The sequence below is a fragment of the Phasianus colchicus genome, chromosome 2 (assembly GCF_987193195.1).
Source record: "Phasianus colchicus chromosome 2, bPhaCol1.hap1.1, whole genome shotgun sequence".
NCBI classification, from domain to species: Eukaryota; Metazoa; Chordata; class Aves; order Galliformes; family Phasianidae; genus Phasianus; species Phasianus colchicus.
Genome location: NC_143437.1, coordinates 72,289,124 through 72,310,739, shown reverse-complemented (window position 1 = coordinate 72,310,739; position 21,616 = coordinate 72,289,124). Strand labels below are relative to the sequence as shown.

At 41.5% G+C, this 21,616-nt stretch overlaps 2 protein-coding genes across 4 annotated transcripts in view; one reads left to right on the top strand and one right to left on the bottom strand.

Moving 5' to 3' along the window:
* Positions 1-692: 692 nt before the first annotated feature.
* NDUFAF4 (NADH:ubiquinone oxidoreductase complex assembly factor 4) lies at positions 693-5,531 on the bottom strand. Its single transcript, XM_031610942.2, has 3 exons — positions 5,361-5,531; positions 4,883-4,980; positions 693-2,637 (listed from the first exon to the last, which is right to left on the bottom strand). Exons 1-3 carry the CDS (start codon positions 5,485-5,487, stop codon positions 2,341-2,343), a joined length of 522 nt encoding a protein of 173 aa, XP_031466802.1. The 5' UTR covers positions 5,488-5,531; the 3' UTR covers positions 693-2,340.
* Positions 5,532-21,077: 15,546 nt separating this feature from the next.
* KLHL32 (kelch like family member 32) overlaps positions 21,078-21,616 on the top strand; it is a 124,820-nt gene continuing 124,281 nt past the window's right edge. For all 3 annotated transcript variants that reach the window (XM_090135983.1, XM_031610958.2, XM_090135981.1), the window contains exon 1: positions 21,078-21,484. The gene's annotated coding sequence lies outside the window, so the exon portion shown is untranslated. The remainder of the gene's footprint in view (positions 21,485-21,616) is intronic.

Here is a 21,616-nt window from a genome sequence, read left to right as displayed (position 1 = left end):
AAATAAAACAGGTCATTGATACCATGACAACAGAACATAAGCAACATTTGCCTGTGAGTCAGTAAAAAGCAAAAAGCACAGCTACATAAAGTTTTCATAGAAACTGGCAGAGAAGACTGGCTGGAGAAGACTGGGAATACAAACTTACAGAATGAAGCTAGAGAAACGGATGCACTGAAGTGAGAACATCCCAGAAAACACGGATAAGTGAGCAAATAGACTCCCCCTAGAGACATCTCAGAGAAAATTCAAGTCCGGAAGCCAGAATGCCTGCTGGAACGTTCCTACAGAACAGTGTAAATTGTTCTTTACCAAATTTAGTAATTCTACATAGCAGTCAAAAACATTTGAAATTTGGCACAGCACATTCATAGAAATGAAACATGAGAAATTATCCACATAAGATTCCCATAAACCTGTATGGCAGATCCCCACAAATTCTCCATAATTACCACTTCAAAACATTTGCTTGAAGAACACCTTTTTCTTATGCCAACAGCTAAACAGCCAAAGGAAAGGGAATAGACAAAACCAAGTTAAAAGTGTCAAAGAAATACCAAAACAGGTACTGAGTCAAGGGGCATGGTTAAACTGTTGTCTAACACTGATTGTAAAGCAAGTTTTTAATTAACTCCAATGCATAAATGAAGATCCATTTTCAAATAAGGAAGTCACAGAGTCTCCTACAAAAATAAAGTATCTGTACCAAATGTATTCCACAGCTGTTCTTTCTGAATTCCACCTTAAATATTACACTAGGATGAACAGTATTGAAAAATACAGTGTTTCTGTTACAGCACAGAAGGCTATTTTGTGGAAAACAAGTAAATTATAATGTGGCTCACAGCTCAGAATTATTATTTGTTATTTTCAATTCAGGTCTGTCCCCATTAAGTTACAGGTTACTCACATCCAAGAATTTTTACACAATCTTTCACTAGTCTATAATGATATGTACTTTAAAAAAAACCTTGAATACACTGTGGTAAACTATAACTAAACACTTTTTCCACCTCAGAGAAGTGGTAAGAATCTTACTACGAAATAGCAAAGCTGCTGTTGTTCTTGGCAAAATATTTACCATAATCAGAATTCTAAGACCTAACAAAGAAGTCATTAAAAAGGAAGTTACATTTAGCTTTTTTATGATGGACATCAGAAACATTCATGTTGCAGTGTAAACATTTCAACAGTATTATTATTTTTAATGAAAGCAACCATACTGTAATTTTAAATATAAATTCTGCTTTCTTTTCTAAGTCAGCTGGAGAACATGAACCAGTTTTCACTAGTCAGTACTTGCCAGCAGTGCTAAACTTCTTCCTTATCTGCATAGACCCAGAGTATCAAGGCTGCAGTCCAGTTATCTCCCCAGTTTAACTTTCTTTACTAACAACTAAAGGATGCTGTCTATCTTGAATGTGGTAGCCTGAGGAAAACTTATCAGTGAACACGCTGATCTAAGCTTACACTTGGATGAGTCAGAGAAGACTCCATGGGGGAAAAAGGCTTATTACAACAGCACAGGTAGACATTTACAAAAGATCTACTAGTGGGTCCAATCAGTAGATACAATTGCATTTAACAGCTACATACTACGTGAACCATTACTTCCCATACAGCAAGTGCCAGAGGCTGCTGCAAAAGACTGCCACATTAGATTTCCACTCTACAAATTCAGTGACTGATGGAGAGTACCTGGGGAGGTACAGATAATTCAGCAAAATCAGAATGGAGTGGAAGAGGGGTCACACATTAGTCATCAAGAAGAAGCCTTCTTGCTATTCACCTTTGTATTTTGACACAGCTGAACATACTACATCTTCTTATGGCTAGCACTCTTTGTAAAGTGTATTATTTAACTTTTATACACTAGAAATACAGCTGTTTTAACATACACACACCTTGAGAGCAAATCCTTGCAACACGAATTACAAAGCTAATACACACAGAGCACTGATTTTGCTGGAGGCCAGGAAGTCTCTGTTAAGAAAGGCAACCTATTTGTTTTTTTTTTTTTCTTTTGCTTGTTTAAGTTAAATTTCTAAATAGAACTTACATATTTTAACTGAATGGAAAATACATGAATGCAACAATCAGAATCCTGTGACAGGCTCTCACACAACTTAGTTGTTAAAATCTGTTTTACAAACTCTGTCCTTTAATTACCAGATTTAACTAAAGCTATCAAATACAGAATGGAATTGCCTGAATACATCTTTTTGGTACGAGACAGCAGCTTTGCTGAATAACACATTACCAGCACTTTTCAGACACTGAATACACTCAGAAATATGATTAAGACACAAGCAAGATCACACAAGTTTTTTGTAAATACTCTTATGTAGGTTTTATAGCTTTTCTTGATTCTTTAGGAAACTCTTGAAGGGAAAAAGGAATGAAGAATTCCAGAAGAGAGTTGACTTCATTCAGTTCCAGACTGTATTCTGCTGCTATTTTCTCTGCAGTCCATATCTGAGGATGAAGTTTATGATTATTAAGAAGCATCAGAGCCTCCACAAGGGAAATTTTGCCTTTGGGAACTTTCTTAATATCTAGCTCTTCCAAGTGACCTAGTTTTGTCAATCTCTTTTCCACCTGTTTACGTGGAAGATGTTCAGCACCTCCATCTTTTACCTAATTGTGGGAAGAAAAACAAAAAGAGATTAACAGCAGTTCCTTTTACTATGCTCTGTAACAGTTAAGCTATTTCTCTAAATATGGCATTTCCCATTAATTTTTCCCATTTTCACAGCCATAAATAGTTAGCTTAGCCACCCTCGCTTCTTAATATCAAAGATATTACAGGTAGTTGTTTCACAGCCACTCCATATAGAGGGCCAACTCCCTATCCACATCATGAAAAGCTACAATCCAGTACTGTCGAAGTGCTGCACAACTCAGCAGCCCTTCATACAAGCCATTTGGTAGCCAAATGTAAATGCATATGATCTATTATTTGATATTGATTCATGCCAGTGGGGAAGGGAAGGGGAAAAAATCACACTGAAAATTGGTATCCTTCTCATGAGACCACTGGAAATTCTTTTCATTCTCCTCTCCTTTCATATTTCAATTTTGCAACTAAAAGGTATCACCTCTCTTGCTCTGTCTCCAGAACAAGCTCTGCTGAACAAAGAAAAATTATTTAGCACCATCATGTGCAATTTAAATCTCAAGACCACTGTAATACTCAAGACACAGAAAGTCTCTTCTTTCAAGTCCTTTTTTATTTCCTTTTCTAAATAATTTCCAAACCTGCTCTACCTTCCCTATATTGCTTTTTATTAAAATTTCACTAATGAATGACACTACAAAAAAGAAACAATGGAAACCTTCTTAAGAAAAAGTACTTTTAAAGGAAAGTGTCTGCAGCTACTGTATTAACCCAAAGCTGAGAAAACTTACGTGGATGCTACAGCATTAGTAACTGTCTGTTTCTAAATTACACAAAAACTCTGACAATGCTACCTACTTTTTTCTTAATTTCCCGCTAAAATTATACTCAGATAATGAACAACTTTTCAATCCCTAATAAAATGACCAATCTCTAGGTATCTGTCACCACAGGACTGAAAGCTGATACTTTTTCATGTAACACAGACATACCAAATATGCATACACTTTGCACAAAGTATACAGAGGAAAGAAATGTTCTGAAAAACATCAGGACAAGAAGAAAGCTTTTAGAAAGAAGCTTTTGCTCTCAAGCCTCGCTGTTAACACATTAACCACACTTTTCCTAACAACTTTAGGCAGACACACCACAAGTACAAGTCTTATGTGGCAGCTGTCTTGCAGGAGGCACAGAATGAGGAACTGAGATTTGTTCCACTTGTGGCTTTTCCTGAAACCTCTCCTGACAGGCTTACAAATGAAAGTGTTTAAAGATATTGCTGCAATGCTGGTTTTTGCTGATGCAAATGGTCTGATTTTTGGGTGGTGCTGTTTGGATCCAGGAGTTGGACTTGTTGATCCTTAAGGGTCTCTTCCAATTTGGGATATTCTATGATTCTATGTTGCAATTAGACTTTCAGCTCAGCAAGATTAGAGTCCTAAACTCTATTATGAAAATTAAGGATAGAGATTATTTGGAAGCTTCAGGGAAGAGTGTCTTTTAAAATACTTTAGCCTTAAATAGATGGTACTATGGATGCGGCAAACCAGAAATACTTCAGAATAATTAGAAATGCTATTGTTAGATGAGTATAAAACTTTCACTAGTGAAAGAGCTAGAATAAAATGGTCCAATAATGCAACAGGTAAAAAGGTGGAAGAAGGTGGAAAAAAAAGAGACTACGCCCCAGCCTGCCTGTTACTGAATGGGGTATGCCTTACTCTCCAAGTTAAAGACTGCAGTGTTGGCAGTGAGTAACCTGATGGCCAAACAGTCCACAAGGCTGTACAAGAATAAACAAACTCAGGCATTTCCTGAGCCACATAAGGAAAAAGCTCTGTATAAGATGTCATTAACATCAGAGATCTTTTAATGCCTTTGCTATCTACCACATCCATGCCTCAACATCAGTCCCAACTTCTTTTCTTCTAAGAGCCATATGGGACATCTCTGGCAAACAGCATCTCTCAGAGGGTGTTGGTCAACTGCTCTTTCGCATTTGAGGGGGCAGAAACTGGAACTTAGGTGAAGAACAAAAGATCACTGCTATGTTAGAATGGAGGACTGCAAGCATAGAGGTTGCATGATCACAATCTGTGCTACTGGTGTATAACTGGGCACTGAAAACATCACATTTATCTACCAACAGCAAAGCTTCTAAGCACTAACAGAGTGCTTCTCTTTAAAAACAAAAATGCCTTGCATTGGGCTTGAAAACAACAGAGCTGATACCTGTATGCCTCCTGCAGAGAGAGAGGCACTCACCTGTGCAGGGGGGTCTCTGGACTCCACATAAACATCTTTTAACAAGGTGAGGAGCCTGTCGTCCTTCCTGTAAATTTCTTGCTGTATCTCAGGGCGGTCTGAAGGCGAAAGGGATAAAGAACACAAAAACATAAGGAAACAAACAAAAGCGGAGAGGCGAGTCACAACACTTCCCTTCCTGTTAGCGGTGCCCCAGCACCAGCCCATCCCCGTTACCCGCAGCGGGTTACGCACACAGCGGCGCGGCCCCTAGCAACCATCCTACCGACGGCCCCGCCCAACGCCGCCGGCCGCGCTCCCGGCATGCCCCGCGCGCCGCCCTGCTCAATGTCACCGGCCCCGCGCCGCTTCAGCCCACCGCGCGGCCCCGACCCCACGCCGCGCTGCGGCGCTGCTCCCGCGCGGCCTGCACCGCGGGCCCAGCTCTCCCGCGGGCGGCACCCCTCGCTGCAGCCGCCCCGGTGAAGCCGGCCCTCACCGGTCAGGTCGTCTAAACGGCTGGTGGGGTGGCGCGGCGCGGGGGTGGGCTTCTCCTTGCTGATCTCGCGGCGGGCCCGGCTCTCCACATTGAATGTCCGGAATACGCGCGCCAACCTCCCGCCCATCGCCGCCGCCGCTGCGTCCCACGCTGCGCCTGCGCAGAGCGGCAGGACGCATGCGCGGAGCGCTGGCGCGACGCCGGGGCGGGGTGAGCTGGCAGCGCGGGCGGCAGTTGACCCTGGGGTCGGCCGTTGGTCCTGGCTCAAACACCTGACAAATAAACGCACAAAGACGCGAGCCGCTGTTTATTTCGCAGCTTTTTGTGGCACCGTTTTCTCTGGCGCTGGCTAGGTGCCTCCGGGGCGCTTGGCCCCGCCGCCACGTCGGCCAGGGGCAGCCCCACGCACGGCTCGAGGCTGGCGCTTGTTCGCGTGTGGCTGCGGGGTCACCTCTTCCGAGGCCAAAGGCTTCGGCTGCGTGTGTGTCAGTGACTGCCAGGGCCGGCTGCTTCCTACTGGGGAGCGTCCTCCAGGTGGCAGGCTCGTCCCGAGTTTCCTGCACGCAGCCTCGGTAACATCAGCGGCAGCGTTTGGTGCGAGGTACGGGGATTGCTGGCTGATAGGTGACTCTGTATCTATTTTCTAATTGTATTCACTTGATTTACAAGCAGGGTTATATTCGATACAAATACAGGAAGCCCTAGTGGAATCCAAGGCGAAAACGTGTATTGGGTAGGTGAATGTTATCCACACCAAAAAGCTGTATTTCAGAATTCACAGGCTTAAAAGATCATAGAATCATAGAATAATCTGGATTGGAAGTGACATTAAAGCCCATCTCATTCCAACCCCCTGCTATGGGCAGGGCTGCCCCCCTCAGCTCAGCTGCCCACAGCCCATCCAACCTGGCCTTGAACACATCCATGGATGGAACGCCACATAGCTCCTCTGTGCAGCTGTGCCAGTGCCTCACTGTCCCGTGAGTAAAAAATGTTTCCTAACATTGAACCTAATTTTCCTCATTTAGTTTAAAGCTATTCCGCTTTTTCCTATCGCTATTAGACTATGTTAGCATAAAGTCAACCTCCCTCCTGCTTATGAGCTCCCTTTAAGTACTGGAAGGCCACAATGAGATCTCTCCATTGAGAGATCTCTCCATTGGGCTCCATCAAAAGAGGGGTGGCCAGCAGGGACAGGGAGGTGATTGTGCCTCTCTACTCTGCCCTTGTGAGGCCCCATCTGGAGTAGTGTCCAGGTCTGGAGCCCCCAGTACAAGAAAGACAGAGAGTTGTTGGAAAGGGTCCAGAGGAGAGCCACAGAGATGATCAGGGGACTGGAGCACCTCCCCTATGAGGACAGGCTGAGGGAGCTGGGCTCGTTCAGCCTGGAGAAAAGGCTGTGGGGTGACCTCATTGCAGCCTTTCAATATCTAAAGGGAGCCTATAAACAGGAGGGGAATCAACTCTTTGAAAGGGTAGATATCAGCGGTACAAGGGGAAATGGTCTTAAGTTGAAGCAAGGAAGATTTAGGTTGGATGTCAGGGGGAAGTTCTTTACAGAGAGAGTGGTGAGGTGCTGGAACAGGCTGCCCAGAGAGGTTGTGGATGCCCCGTCCCTGGAGGTGTTCAAGGCCAGATTGGATGGGGCCCTGGGCAGCCCTGTCTAGCATTAAATGGGGTGGTTGGTGGCCCTGCCTGTGGCAGAGGGGTTGGAGATTCATGAGCTTTGAGGTCCCTTCCAACCCTGGCCATTCTGTGATTCTCTCCATAGCCTTCTCCAAGCTAAACAAACCCAACCCTCCTGGGTCTTTCTCTATAGGAATGGTTCTCCAGCCCTTTGATCATCTTTGGTGCTCCTCTGGACCTGCTTCAACAGGTCTGGCAAATAATGGTAACATGGAAGTATTTGTGGATGCTGTCCTTAATGTGTATTGAGCCTATGAGTCAGTGTTTGGTAGCAGGGGGCTGCAGAGTTGAGCTCAGTGAGCAGAGCCCAGCGCTGCCCGTGTGAGAGCAGAGCCAGCTCCACATGCTCCAAAGAGACCGCCGCCGCCAGAGCTGAGCCGCGAGCGACGCCGGGTGCGCTCTGCGACAGCAGATGGAAGGAAGGGACGAAGCGCTGCGCGACAGCGGCCGGGAGAAGGGAGCCGAGACGGGAGAGAACGGCCCCGCGGGCGCCGAGGTCGCGCGGGAGGAGCTCCGGGCACACGGCAGCGGCTCCTGCGGCACGGGAGAGGCCCACGGAGGAGCGGGCCGTTCCCCCGCGGCACACGCCGTGGGGCGGGAGGACCGGGGGAGCCGCGAGCGGTGCCCGAAGGTGGGCCCAGCGGAACCGAGCCGTGCTGGGGCGGTGCTGGGAGAGCTGCAGGCTGTGGGAAGGCCGCGTGGCAGCAGTTGGGAAGGACGGGGTTGTGAGAGAGACCCATGTGGAGCAGGGGCAGAGTGACCACCGCGACAGAGACGAAGCGTTATGGACTGACCCATTCCCTAGCGCCACTTGGGGGGAGGAGGAGGTAGAAGAGGGTGGATAGGGAAAAGGTGTTTCTGTTTACTTTCAGTTCTCACTGTTCTAGGTTATTATTAGCAATGAATTGCATTGATCTCCCTATGCTGAATCTGTTTTGTCCGTAACAGTAATAGGTGAGTGATCTCCCTCTACTTATCGTTTTTTGTTTGTTTGTTTGTTTTCATTGTGTTTTATCCTCCTATCCTTTTGAGGAGTGAGCAAGAGAGCAACATGGTGCTGCTGAGCTACCCACCAGTGTTAAACCACCACAAGAGTATTTCCTTACAGGCACATTGCTGGTTTTCTCCGTGACAGCAGAGTAATTTATAAGCAGATATCATCCAGAACATACACCCTAAATGGAAGCTAGGAGAACAAGTACTGTTCAGAATTTATACACTATGCTGTGTTATTCAGCTTTGGTGAGTGCAGCCTCTTAACTGTCTGTTACCCCAAGTCTTGTTTTTATGCAGCCCAGCCGAACAACAGTTCTGACTTCTGAGAAATCTGCTAAATGGTGAGAAAGGGTTGTGAGAAAGCACTGTGAACTGTGCAAACAAGATAAGAAAAGTAAAATTGGGAATAAAAGTAAAATTGTTGAAACAAAATCAGCAAATTAAAGCTTCAGGTTGAAAAAGGTAAGCATGAAAAGATATTAATTTTTTCTGAGAGAAAAATAAGAACAGAAACAGCAAGACTAAGGGCTAGCATATTGCAGGAAACAAGGCTAACCCTTCTCTTCTGATCGATGACTGATTGAAGACCTATCAGGTGACTTTCTAAAGGAGAAAATTGTATTAGTGGCTAATCCTAGCTACTGTGTGAATTAACTAATAAATAATTGTTCTGTGCTTTTAAGTTGTGTATGTGCTGTTGCAGACTTCATGTGTGGTAGCAGTTGCCTGAAATGAGTAATTTGGAGAGGGAGTGTTAGAAAGGACAAGAAAGAGACCAAACTTCTGTGTTCTTTTTTTTATGAGAGCAATGCATACAAAACTTGGACTTCTACTGGTAGCAGCACTATTTAGTAATAAAATTGCTGATGTGATAGTAATTAATGCCACAATGTGCTTGAATAATGAGTGACAGTGTTCCCCTTAGAGGGAACTCAAAAGATAATCTAATGGAATCTAATGGATGGCAAAAAGCAAATAGATATGTAAAGGCGGTGGAGAAAAGATAGCATAAACATGATCTGCACTGGATTCTGCTCTCTTGGGCCAGTTTCTCTGTTTCCTCACCTTAAAGGCTTTCTTTCACTCTGTGCAAGGATGGAAACACATCTTTAACTTGCATTCTCTGGCAGTGAACTTACTAACCCAGTCCTATTTTAGGCATTGGATATGTAGCGATAATAGGAGGATAAGTGATATTAGTGGTAATAGGAATGTAGAAGCTGTTAAACCTGCTGGTCTCAAACTTGTGGCATGTCTAATTAAATACCTGTAGCAAATTAGCTGCTGACTTGTGTTCTTGAGAACAGGGTTTGCTATGTTTGCAGATGATTAGCCTGTTCTTTGAGTCTGTGTTCAGTGTAACTGTAATGGCAAAATTCACATGGATGCTTTTGGTTGTTGTAGACCTTTGACACATATTAGCATTTCTCTAAGACATTCCTAGTAATCCAGCTGCAGAGGCAAGCCACTGATGCAAATTTGGAAATAAATATTCTCTCTTTCAGAAGGGAAGAACTGTTGCCTTCTGGGGTCAAACTCAGCAAATGATTCTGTTTCTGTAAAGCCTGAATGTGACTAACACTGTTGTAATATTTGACAGCAAAATAAATTCACCAGAAGGCAGGCAGTTAAATATAAAGAGTGATGTCATTCTCTGCCTGTCACTTGCTATCACTGAGGATGGCACAAGGCTGTTCTTTTTTATATATAAGGAAGGATCAGAAGTACAAGACTTTTATTCTGGAGAATCTTTCATTTATAATACAGCCGGCAGAAAAATTGGGATTAAACAACACTTTTTAAATCATTTGTTATTTTTACCAGTGTTACCATGTTGAAAGCAATTATCAGAAATCAAGAGCCTGAAATTTCTTTCTGTGTAATGTATCTGCAAAAGTACGATTATTAAAAAAACAAATGTGTAGTTCCTGAAAGCATAGGAACTTCCTGTATTCAGCTTCAACAATGTTATACATTTTCCTGAACTGAGAGCCTGCATTTTCCCAGGGAATTTAAAAATAACAAAAGAAATAAGGCAGTCCCCAAGTGTATCTCTTTTTAGCAAAACAGCCCACGGTGAACAACATAGACTGCTAAACTGAGTTCCTTTGTATTAGAAGTCTGTTGTAAGCAATGGACAGCAATCAAACATGTCAGAGAAAAATAGAGGAATTTGCACAATACGCATGTGCCATGGGCTGCTGTACTTGATCTCTTTCTTATATTTTTACACGTCAGAGCAAGAAATTCCTAAACTACTGTGCGTCTGGAAAATAAAGGATACTTTAAACCATTCTTTAGACCTTTTGTCTCAGTTTTTAATCTTAGTTTTCCTTTTATGTTATGTTTTCTTGTTTCCATTTTCAGTCAGTTTTGCAGCTGGATGGGAAATTGATCCAAAATTAGTTTGAGTAGTTCACTAGCATCAAAAGGCTGATAGATCTATTTCAAATTCCCTTCATATAAGGGACAATAGCAAAACCTGGCATTAACTTTACTGTGAGATAGTATCAAGGTTTCTCTCCTTTCTGTAGTACACATGGTAGTAGTTAGGTAATCTCAGTGAAATAAGATTTTTTTTTTCTAGTTATTTAAAACTTGAGAATTTTTTAGAGGAGTGAAGGTGAGATCTGACGTGATTTATGAACTGCGAATGTCCAGAGTCCAAAGCAGGGAACAACTAGAATTTCTTAATGATATACTGTCATATTTTACTGTCCATTTTTTCTATAATTTACACTGTTGTTTGTTTTTTTTCCTCATGTTTTTCTTACTGATTGTTCATAAATTGGAGCAATATAGAGGGATACTCTAGCAAATTCACATATAATTAGGATTCAGGGAATTCAGTCCTCTCTCCTGATTGTTGGTTTCCCAGTAAACACAATGAGAGCATTGATCCGTTTGTTCCTTATCTCATCAGCATTAGGAAGAACTAGAGAACACAGCATTAGCAAGACTTGGTTATGAGCCAAGGAGAAATGTCCTGCAATTTTGTAAAGATGAACTCAAGAAAAATGGACTTTTAGATCACTGTTGCCTTTAAGTAATTTCTGGTTGATGTGTTACTGCATTCAGTTTGCTTATGTGTTTTTGGCTTCAACTGATCCAGTTGTTAGTGGGTCCTGAAATACCTATGAATCTATGGAAGATTCTTCCTTAATTCCACGCTTTGATCAGAGAGCTACTAAACACTTGCATCTTTTCAAGGCTAGATGGCTGCAGTGCTTTCTTTAAAAGAATTTTTTCTGTCCTTGTTTGGATGAAGCTTATGAAGAAGATAGTAAGCCCACATTTACAGGCTCACACACCAGCCCAGACAGGTTACTAGCTTCTTGTCAAATAACTTTGATTTCAAAGATGTTACACTTACGTTCTTCTGACTGACTGACTTTGTATACCTGATGTCATCTTTTGTAATTTTCCTATCTGATCATTATGCTCTCAATTAACAGGTTACTTTGACTTGGAAATGTAGAGTAGGAGACAGCATATTTGAAAATGAAACATGCTTGTACTGGAATTTATTGTTGCAGTGAGATGGGTGTTTTGTCATGTTATTTTTTGAGAGACTTACACTAGCACTGCCTTCATTTTTCTTCACAGGGTTCAGTTCCATATGCTAAATCCACCTTTTCTGACCAAGCTTGTGTTACAAAGACCTACTCTGAAATTAACTGGTAAAAACCAAGGATATGCAGCTATCTTAAAGTAGAAGCACATTTAAAAAAAAAAAAAATACAACAAAAACAAACAAACAAAAAAGAAAACAAACAAACAAACAAAAAAACAGTGCAATGACCTCCATCTTAGTTTTTGCTAAACAGTAATTCATTCTTTAAAATCACTAACTTAAGTATTTTCTGTCTCTGCTTCCAATAGCCATTTCTATACTTCCAAGACCTTTTCTTTCCAAGAAGCAAGTGTATCCACATTAATGGTAGAAGTAGTTTTTATTAGGAAAATATAAAAAGATACTGCAGAACAAAGAAAATATGGCCATAGGGTCACAACCTAAAACCTTTAAGTTAAAACCTTAAAGTAAAGCAGAATATGTAGTGTTACATATTCTGAGATGCAATGCATGATTTGGGAAATACGTCACATTAATATAGTGTTTAGTTCAAGAAACAAGTGTCAAACCATCATATAACTTTTCTAAGATATGCATTTTCTAAGATATACCATTATGATTACAAAAGTTAAGTTTTGCTGATTCAAACCCAAACATTTCTCTTAAATTTGTCATTACATTCACTTGCTACCATATGTTATATGAGCTGTTTATATAAGCAACCTTGAACTCATAGAAACTAATACACAAACCCCCACTGACTTCATTAACAATAATAAAAGACGGGATAAGTAAGAATGAAAAGAATGGGAAGGAGTCCAAGGTTGTATACAAAAACGTATTTGAAACAGATGAAAAATTCAGGCTTAGGGTGTAATCCAAAAAGGCTGAGGAAAATCCTTGTGAGGAAAGATTCCCATTACTATCTACTGTTATCTGCTGTATGGGCTGGTTTGTTTGTTTGTTCTGCATCTTCATCTGAAACATCTTGTGCAAGTCATTATCAGAGATACTGAGACTACATGTACTCACATTGATGGTCAGGGAAAAATGGACTTTTCCCTGACTATTCTCCACTTGATTCACTTATCATAAGGGATGTTTTTTTTTTAATTATTATTATTTTTTACTTAAGAATAGAACAATATCAGTAATTGCAACATATTGCAGAAATTTTCCAGCTGTAACAGCAGTGATACCCACTACAAAGGATTTGTTCTACAGCTGATGCAGCAGTGCCCGTTAACGTAAGTAAAAAATGTGAGGTTTAACTGACTAGTCCGCAAAGAAAGATTTAATTAATTAATTTTGTAGTAATGTATTAATTAATTTTGTAGTATTTGTAGTATTCCTATACATTATATCTTATGCAAAATAACACAAAAAATTAACCTTACAGGTTTTCAAGTAAATCTCCCTTACCACTTCTGAGCTTTCTCCTTTTCATTTGTATGTATTACTATTTCCCTGACAGTTGACATGTATGAATTGTGTTGGTAGAGAATACATTAGAATACAGTTCAGCGATAATGTGGCTAGCAGTATTAGAATTTAATTGAAATCCATTGCTGAAGTTAGAGAGATCTTTGTGTGTTTCTTCTTTCCATAGCATCAAAAGTCTGGAGGAAGCATGTGGGGCTCAGAAAAATTCTGAACAATTCAATTTACTAATTATATATAAGAGATGCAGTGTCTAAATATGTAAAAGTCAGGTTGCTCTGGGAGCTTCTAATATAGACCATTTAAAGAGGTCCCAAGTTATTTAAAGAGGTACTATCTCTATGTACTAAAAGTTCATTTTTAGATTGTATAATGAGGGCATGAATAACCTTCAAGGCTCCAGCATTATAACTTGTTGCACAGTTGTGGATTTACAGAGAAGGTAGATTTCTTTACCTAAAACATTGTCAAGATCAAAACAAATTTACCACACTTTCCTACATGCATAAGATAATGCAAAACCCATGCAAGAACTCTATCAAATTTAAGCTTTTCTTCAACAGTTTGTGACATGGGCCAGCTTCATCCTGGAATAAAATTGCTCCCAAGATTCTGGGAAAGATCTCTGCAGGGCGTTTAGTGGCAGCTTCCTCCTTGCACCAGGTGGAAATTCCACTTCACTTGCCCACAAGAACTTAGACTTCTAGGTTTCTTCAAACTGCTCCTGCGCTCTTTTACCTTTTATTCAGACATCAGAGGAAGCATGAAAACTTATTTGTCCTTTTCTAATAACTTAATCTGTTTGGAAAAAGTGGGTGATCATGAAATGGTTAATTGCACTAATGGTACAGTATCATCTTCTTTTTCTTACCCTCTGTGGATGCGTTCTACTTCCTCTCTGGGCATGGGGAGAGATGTAGAATAATCTGCTCTCTCTATCTCTACTAGTGCTTAAATGTGCAATACCAGTGATCTCCACAAGCAGATTACTGCATGTTCTGCACGAATATTCTCGTAATATGAACCTTACGTAAGTTAGATTTCTGCAGATACCAGATTGTTGGTCTGTTGTTTTAAATGTGTTTTAGGGTCTTCCATCATATCATAAAATCATAGAATGGCTTGGATTGTAAGAGAACTCAAAGTTCATCTAGTTTCAACTCCCTGTCACAGGCAAGCTTGCCAGCCACTAAATCAAGAAGTGGGCTAGGTTGCCCAGGGCTCCATATAACCTTGAACACCTCCAGGGATGGGGAATCCATAGCTTCACAGGGCAACCTTTTCCAGCACATCAAGTTCTGGCAGCTCTTTTGTACTGGTTGGAAAGTAGAAAAGAAAGTAACGCTACAGTTTTCAAACACAGTAGTGGCACTTCCTGCTAAAATCCAATGGATGTTACTACTTTTTACAGTGTAGTGTTTTATTAATGAATGATTTGTGTTTGCCAGAGAGGCTCTCTCCTGTGTTGACTTTATTGGTCCTGGAGACTGGGAGCTGAATGGCAATGGTATTGGTTCCTGCGCTAGTCTTAGGCAGCAGTTGAGATGCTGCAGGTTGCTTCCACTGGGAGAACCAGATGATGGCTTGTTCACTCACGCCCTGTGCCTTTCAAGCAATATACGTACAACTGTATTTTTCTGAACACAGCAGGAGACAGGAAATAGTTTCCATGCTCACAGTTTCATGTCCCCAGTGGACATCATTTACAGACACGCACAGACATATGCAAACAATCATATGCCCTTGTTGCTTGTATGGAAAGGAGGGCCTGTTTTCATCCATAGCCTCTGCTGTCACAAGCCAAATGTTTCCTATAATAAATTCCATAGAATGTCTACTTCCCTGCTGCTTTTTGTCTATTTCCCTCAAATGTACAGAGCTACCCCACAGCCAAATTCCAGCCCTTCTGGATTCAGACCAGATTGTTCTATTTCCACTCCATTCCTGTTCTGGTGGGTTATTTGAGCAATGGCTTCAGGTTTAGAAAGAAAATATATATATATATATATATATATATATATATATATATATATATATATATATATATATATATATATATATATATATATATTGTTTGTTTGTTTGTTTTTGTTTGTTGTTTATTTGTTTATTTTTCCTGGAGGGAAAAAAAGAAAGGGGGGGAGGTATATTTAACTGTACCTGGAATGGAAGCAGGTTATAACTCACTAACCTTCAATAGGATTTAGACCTTTTCATAGATCAGAGGCACATCTCTTCAAAATTTGCATTCTTACTTTTTTAGTATCACATATTATTACAACTTGCTATCTGTCTGAGCAGAAAAAGAATGCACAGCATGTCTTATTCCCAGCGTGGAATCCATCATTCTGAAACTACTTCCAAACATCTTTTTCTGTGCTTAACAGTGCAATTTAAGGCAGTGGTCTAACAGAGTGTTGCCTCTAGAGGAGAACCTTTTTCTTGCTAGTTAGCAGCTATGTCATGCTCACCTGGCTGCATGGCACACCAGCTAAGTCGCTGGTGCCTGGACAGAAAACCACTCACTTTTTTTTTTTTTTTTTAATTTCTTTTTTATCTTTCAAAGTTTTCTGTTTGAAAACATGAAACAGCTTATAAAGGAATAGCTACCAAATAAAATAGGTCAAGGACAATTCTTTGACCCTCAGGTCAGTCAGCATACAGTCCAAATCCATACAGATGAGTCTTTATTATCCCTTTCTGTCCATAGTGCTGTATACTGACAGTAAACTGCAGTTCCATTCAGATGCTGTTAGTGCCTGTGTAAGCACTTCTCTGTTTCAGTGCAAGTCTGGTCAGGTTAGCCTGGATATAACAGCACATGTATACGCTGTGATACTGGCTTTGACATTTATCCGTGCTCAGCAGAATGAAGTATGCCAATAAAGTAGCTTTTTTTGCCTTGGGTATAATTGCAATGTATTAACATTTATTGAAACAGCCATGCTAAATTACCATGATTGTTGTGTGTTTTCTTTTTTTAAATCCAAATCAAGTTATCTATGTCAGCAAAAGATTTTAAATTTAAATTGAGACTCAGACTTATCTGCACCTTATTCAGGTCACATTTTCATTTCTTTCTTAATCACATAAAATCATGAACCTTAAAAAGCAGAATCACAAGAGTACAAGCTGCATTTTCTACTTCAGATTACTCAAAAGTCATGCTGTCTTTCTGCTTTGACACACTGATGGTTCCTAGTCTCATCCTTGCCATTTCTATATATTCAATTTATGGAACTCTAGAGGTAAGAACACACTTTTATACCTTCTTTACAGGGTTACAAATATAGGCACAGTTGTGAAAGACCATAAACCATCTGTAACAAAAGATTCTCACCTGAAATAAGACACTGCTTCTCCATATTACAGCATTTGCCATTGTTTGTTGACTTAAGAAGAATCCTCTGTGTTCTAATTTCAAGGATTAATGCCATATGTGCAAGTGTCCCTTCATAATTAACTCCCCAGACTTCTTCTGAACTCTAGATAGCTGTCAACTGTTCCTCTGTGAATCCATCAAATACTCCATTCAAGGTTGGTTTGTGGGTTTCTGTGTTTTTCATTTTTCTTTGTTTGTTGATTTTTTATTTGTAGTGATGAAAAGAGGCATATTGTGTTCTGGACATCATATCTTCTAAAAATTGTTCAATTGTTTGTTGACTTAAGGAGAATCCACTGACCTGGCAGAGCCATAGTTCTGCTTCCAGCGTGAGTACAGAAGCTCTTCTCCCCACAGTACAACAGCACCAGCCATGCAAAATACAGGCTTTCAGACAAAAGTTTCCAGACTGTACAAGTGCCACTGTGAATGGACACATACTCTATAGTACTCTATACAGTGACTGGGGTAACTAGATTTTCTTCTGCTTCCAGCACACAAATGCCAGAGAAGCTGGCAAATGGAAGGGGTCTCAGTTCAAATCCTGATGTATATGGATTAGCTGAGACCTCACATCACCAGTATCTGCAGCACACCTACATCTATCATTATCTGGGGCATCTACCCAGCTGATTCTCTCTCTTTCTCCAGAGAATTTTTCTCCAGTCTCTACCCCTGCTCTGCCCTTGCCAGGCATCCTGTGACTCTTTTGCCCTGGTCATAGGATTCCTCAGAAAGCAGAGCCTCCAGCCACTCTTGTAGCAACCATACACTAAGTTAAGGAGCTACAGTTTCAGAGCACTAGCAATGAAATATGCTTGCTTGATGTTGAAAATACACCTCCTACTTCACAGAAACAAGAACTGTGGATTGTCACATTTAACATGCCAGACTGTTTTGATTTCAAGAGCTGAGAAGCATAGAATGAGGCAGCCTCAGCCTGAGCCATGCCAAACTTTTTTTTGGGAGTAGAAGTAATCTATGGAAGTGAGACTGAGGAAAAACAACAACAAAAAGCAGTGGCTAATTTTCAGTGGCCAGCAATTTACCTGTCAACAGTACTATGTAGGTTGCTCAGATAACTTTTGTTAGTTTCCTGTCTTTTTCTTCTATTCTTCTTTCTGTAAATGTTAAGTCCTGCATCCAGAAGTGTATTCTGAACCTGCATAGTAGGGGAAGTATTGCAAGGTTCCAGACAGGAGCTTTGTACCCTGCTGCCTAACAGATATCTCCTTCTTCCTCAAATATCACCTGTTCCAAAAGAAAGCAGCAGGTCAAATCAGTAGCCACCAATGTTATATCTAACACTACTATTCATATATCTGCTATGAAGAAGGGAGTAATTATTCTCTCACCTGTTTTACTTCTTTTCTGCCCAGTGGACTTCTTTTAACCAGGTACTATCATGAAACTGATGTCTGCCAGCTCTACCCAATGAGCAGAAATATAGAAGGGTTTTTTCTAGCTCTAGCTGCAAAGTTGGATAATAAAATTGCATGTATGTTTTACCCCTTTTTTAATGCTGGACCTTCATCCTGTTTGGTTGTTTATGCCATGTGACATGGAAAACGATAAGCTGAGCAAACTGCTCATAACTTAGTGTTTGATATTTTTATGATTTTATTCAAAATAGTGGTACTTGCTATTCTTTCAAGTATAACTAGGATTTGTCTATGTTCATCTGGCTAATTTTCAGAATGTTGAGGTAGTATGTAGCAGTATGCATAACACTCAGCTTTGCAAATCAAACCTTTAAGAGGAAATAATGTTAAGTGCAGATGAATTGTAAGGAACCTGTGAGAACAAACATTTTACAGAATCATTTATTGCACAAGAACTGAGATTCCAGTAATTTGTGGTTATGTGGGAAATTCACCACAGACCACTCTAAAACTTGGAACCTTTCAAATCCATGCTGAGATCTGAAGAACTCATCAGTGTAGACAGCTGAGTGATACACGATCCTGAGATAGTAGTTACTGTGTGTCATTTTAGCTGTTAACCACAAAGTAAAAGGAAAATACACAGCTGAGTAAAATTTGTTTTCTTCTGTTACCAACTGGTGCCACTAGGCACTGTGGTGTTCACAGAGATTCCAATGACGATGTGGAGATGGAGTTTTGAATTTATTTTTTCTTTATGGTGTCAGAGGCAGTAAAATAAAATTCTGGGTCTGTGTTTGAAAACAGTCTCAGTTTTAAGTTCAACCCAGCTGTACCCTGAGGCTGAAACATGTCCATGTTTTGGCAGCAGGGAAGACTACCATATGTTGCAGTGATAAAGAAATTACACTGATGCCAATCTTTAAAGTCAGATGTAAAAAATATCTAAGAGAGTATATTTGCAGCAATGTAAGCTTAAGTATATACGAAGCATAAAAAAGTGTAACAAGTCTATATTTAAGGATCATTTTTCTGTCTCTAACAGTCATGTACTTTATAGATGCCACAAGCTGCAATTCACTATTGTTCTTGAGAGAAGGATATAATCCATAAATCCATTCCATTTCTCTGTTACACAGAATTGCTTGCTGTCTAGCTCCCAGCTTCCAACAGCCACAGCGCAATTCCACTCACTCTTTGAGTAAGTTCTTACATATTGACTTGCTTTTAGTGAGTACATACTGGGCACCGATAAGAAGATTCTTTTTTTAGCAGCCATTCACATCAGGCCTCTAAATGGGAGCGTGGATGTGGAGCTCCTGAACATGGCTGGCAGGAACATGACGTATTCTTTCTTTTTTTAAGGTCATTATAGAGTCTTGGTTTATAGCTCTCACAGGTGATATGACTTTTAAAATTGCCAATTAGCTTGTTTCAAAACCAGCAATACATCAATTGTCTTTCATCACAAAAAGATTATTTGTATTATTGGCATGCATATAATAAAATCCACTATAAGATCTGTTCATAGGATGTGGGAGTTCCAAACCACACCTACTACAACTTAATGTAGAAGAAAATATCCAATGCAAAATACTGATCTCAATTATAAATCTTGTTTTCTATTGTAAACATGCAAGCTGCCATTTATCACTGCTGAAAGAGGGCTGCTGTTGATCCATAATTCTCACTGGCTAGGAAGCTTTAAATTCACTCCATTTAGCAGTGTTCTGAAACATGTTTGTGGGACTGTTAAGTCGCTGAGAATAGACAGTGGATTCCACAGCATTTTCTTGTTTTGGCTACTTATGTCCCTGAGCCATAGAAATAAATTACTGAGAGACAATAAATTTGTTTTGAAGCAGAAGTTTGTGTTTTCTCTATATACAACCTTTCCATTTCCACTTCTTCTCTTAAATTCTCACTGTATTTTTAAGCAGAGAAAAAATCACTGGCTGTTTCTTCCTGTGAATTGTCAGAGTGAGGCAGAGGTCTCCAAAAAAGATATTCACTCCTCTTTATGGCCCTCCATCTCATCAGCCACAGCAGAGTATTTCTTCTTGCTATTCTGAAACTGTCAGGTTAGCTCCAGAACAATTTCCACCATTGGCATCAAGATATTTAATGCTGTTCCTAATCCACATGTATGCTCCTCAGTCAACCTCAACAACTAAGTTTTACTATCAAGTGGCAAGGCCTTAATCTGTGATATTGTTTCAGACATGTAAGAAATTTCTGAGTATAGGGAGACTGCCCATCATTTACCTTGTCACATCTGTACTGTGCAGTGCAGTAAGGTGTGAACATGGCTAAGATGGTAAGGCTCAAATTAGCCTTGGAACAAAAATAATGTTTAAACAACAGTTTTGTGTTGCACATGAGTTGACTGGCCCAGATAAACAGTGGCTCTATCTTTATGACCCTGTTCTGAAAAAAAAAAAAAAAAAAAAAAAAAAAAAAAAAGCTTAGTATTGCATTGCATCAATACCAATCTGCTTGAAGCTTGGAGAAGCTTTGCATTATTGCACAAAAGGCAAAATGTACACCTGTTTATTCTCTGAAGTGACCTTGCAGTTTTCACTGTCTGTTCTGCAGGCTGGGGACAGTGGTATTTTAGGCTCCTTTAATGGACACCTTAAAGAAGAACCATTCATCTGCTGCTGGGCTTAGCTAAAGGCCAAAAGTGTTTGGGGCATTGTTAGCTAGAAAAGGTTTGGGATCCTGTGATGCGACATGTACGTAAAGTGTAATGTGAAAGAGTTCTGGAGATGGAGGTGGAGATTTTGGGGATCTGCTGCTTTTCTGTTTAGAGCAGAGATCAGAAAACAAAAACTGACTCCTAAAGAAATCCAGTGGCAGGATATGAAATCTGCTCAAAGCAATTCTTGAAATTGCAGAAAAGCAATGTTCAGGCTTGCTGAATTGCGTGAGTGGCTCGCTAATCATTAGACTTCTGTTTTAACTGTCTCTCTTTCCTTTTTCTTTCTTTCTTTTCCTTAATTTCTAGTGTGTAGCCGAATGTTCTTCATTATCATGATACCAGTTGAAGAGCAGAGGCTCCCAACTCCTCAGTGTCAGGAGGCGAGGTTGTCACTGAGCCTCACTGCAAAGCCCAGTACCACACGTGTAAAAACACACCGACGCTTTACCATCCTAAACTGAATCCTGGCCCCCGGCTTTCCCCATCTGGAAACCTCTCCAACATTATTTCTGGTCCTAAAATCCCTCCTCCCCCAGCCCCGCCGTCCCGAGGGACGCGCTCAGGGCTCTGCTCCAGATCGCGAGTTATTTCCCAGGCCGGCTCGGGCCTCCTCCTCGCCCTCACTCAGGACGGCCTCGGCGGGCCCTAGCCGCGGTGGGCGCCGGGACGGAGTGCGGAGCGAGCGCCGGGACAGGGGCACCGACGGAAGCACCAACGGGGCACGGGCCCGGCCGCGGCGCCCTGCGGCTCCTCCCCGTCCCCGGCAGGTGCGGCCCAGCCGCGACGGGCTCTGCGGGGGCTCCGGGGCCGCCGCTGCGCACTGGGCGGAGCGGGGAGAGGAGGGGAGGCTGCTCGGCTCCTCCCGCTCCGCCACAGCCGCACAGCTGGGCCGGCGGCTCTGCGGCGCGGGAGCTCTTCCCTGCGGCTCGGCTGTCGGAGCGGGCTGCGGGCACCCGTCCCGAGGTGAGCCGGCGGCCGGCGCCTCTCCGGACCGAGGCGGCGGGCAGCCGGAGCCCTCGCCGGAGCTGCCAGCGGTCGGGGGAGCGGGGAGGGTGCGTTTCGTCGTTGCCACGGAGACGGTCCGAGCGGCGGCGC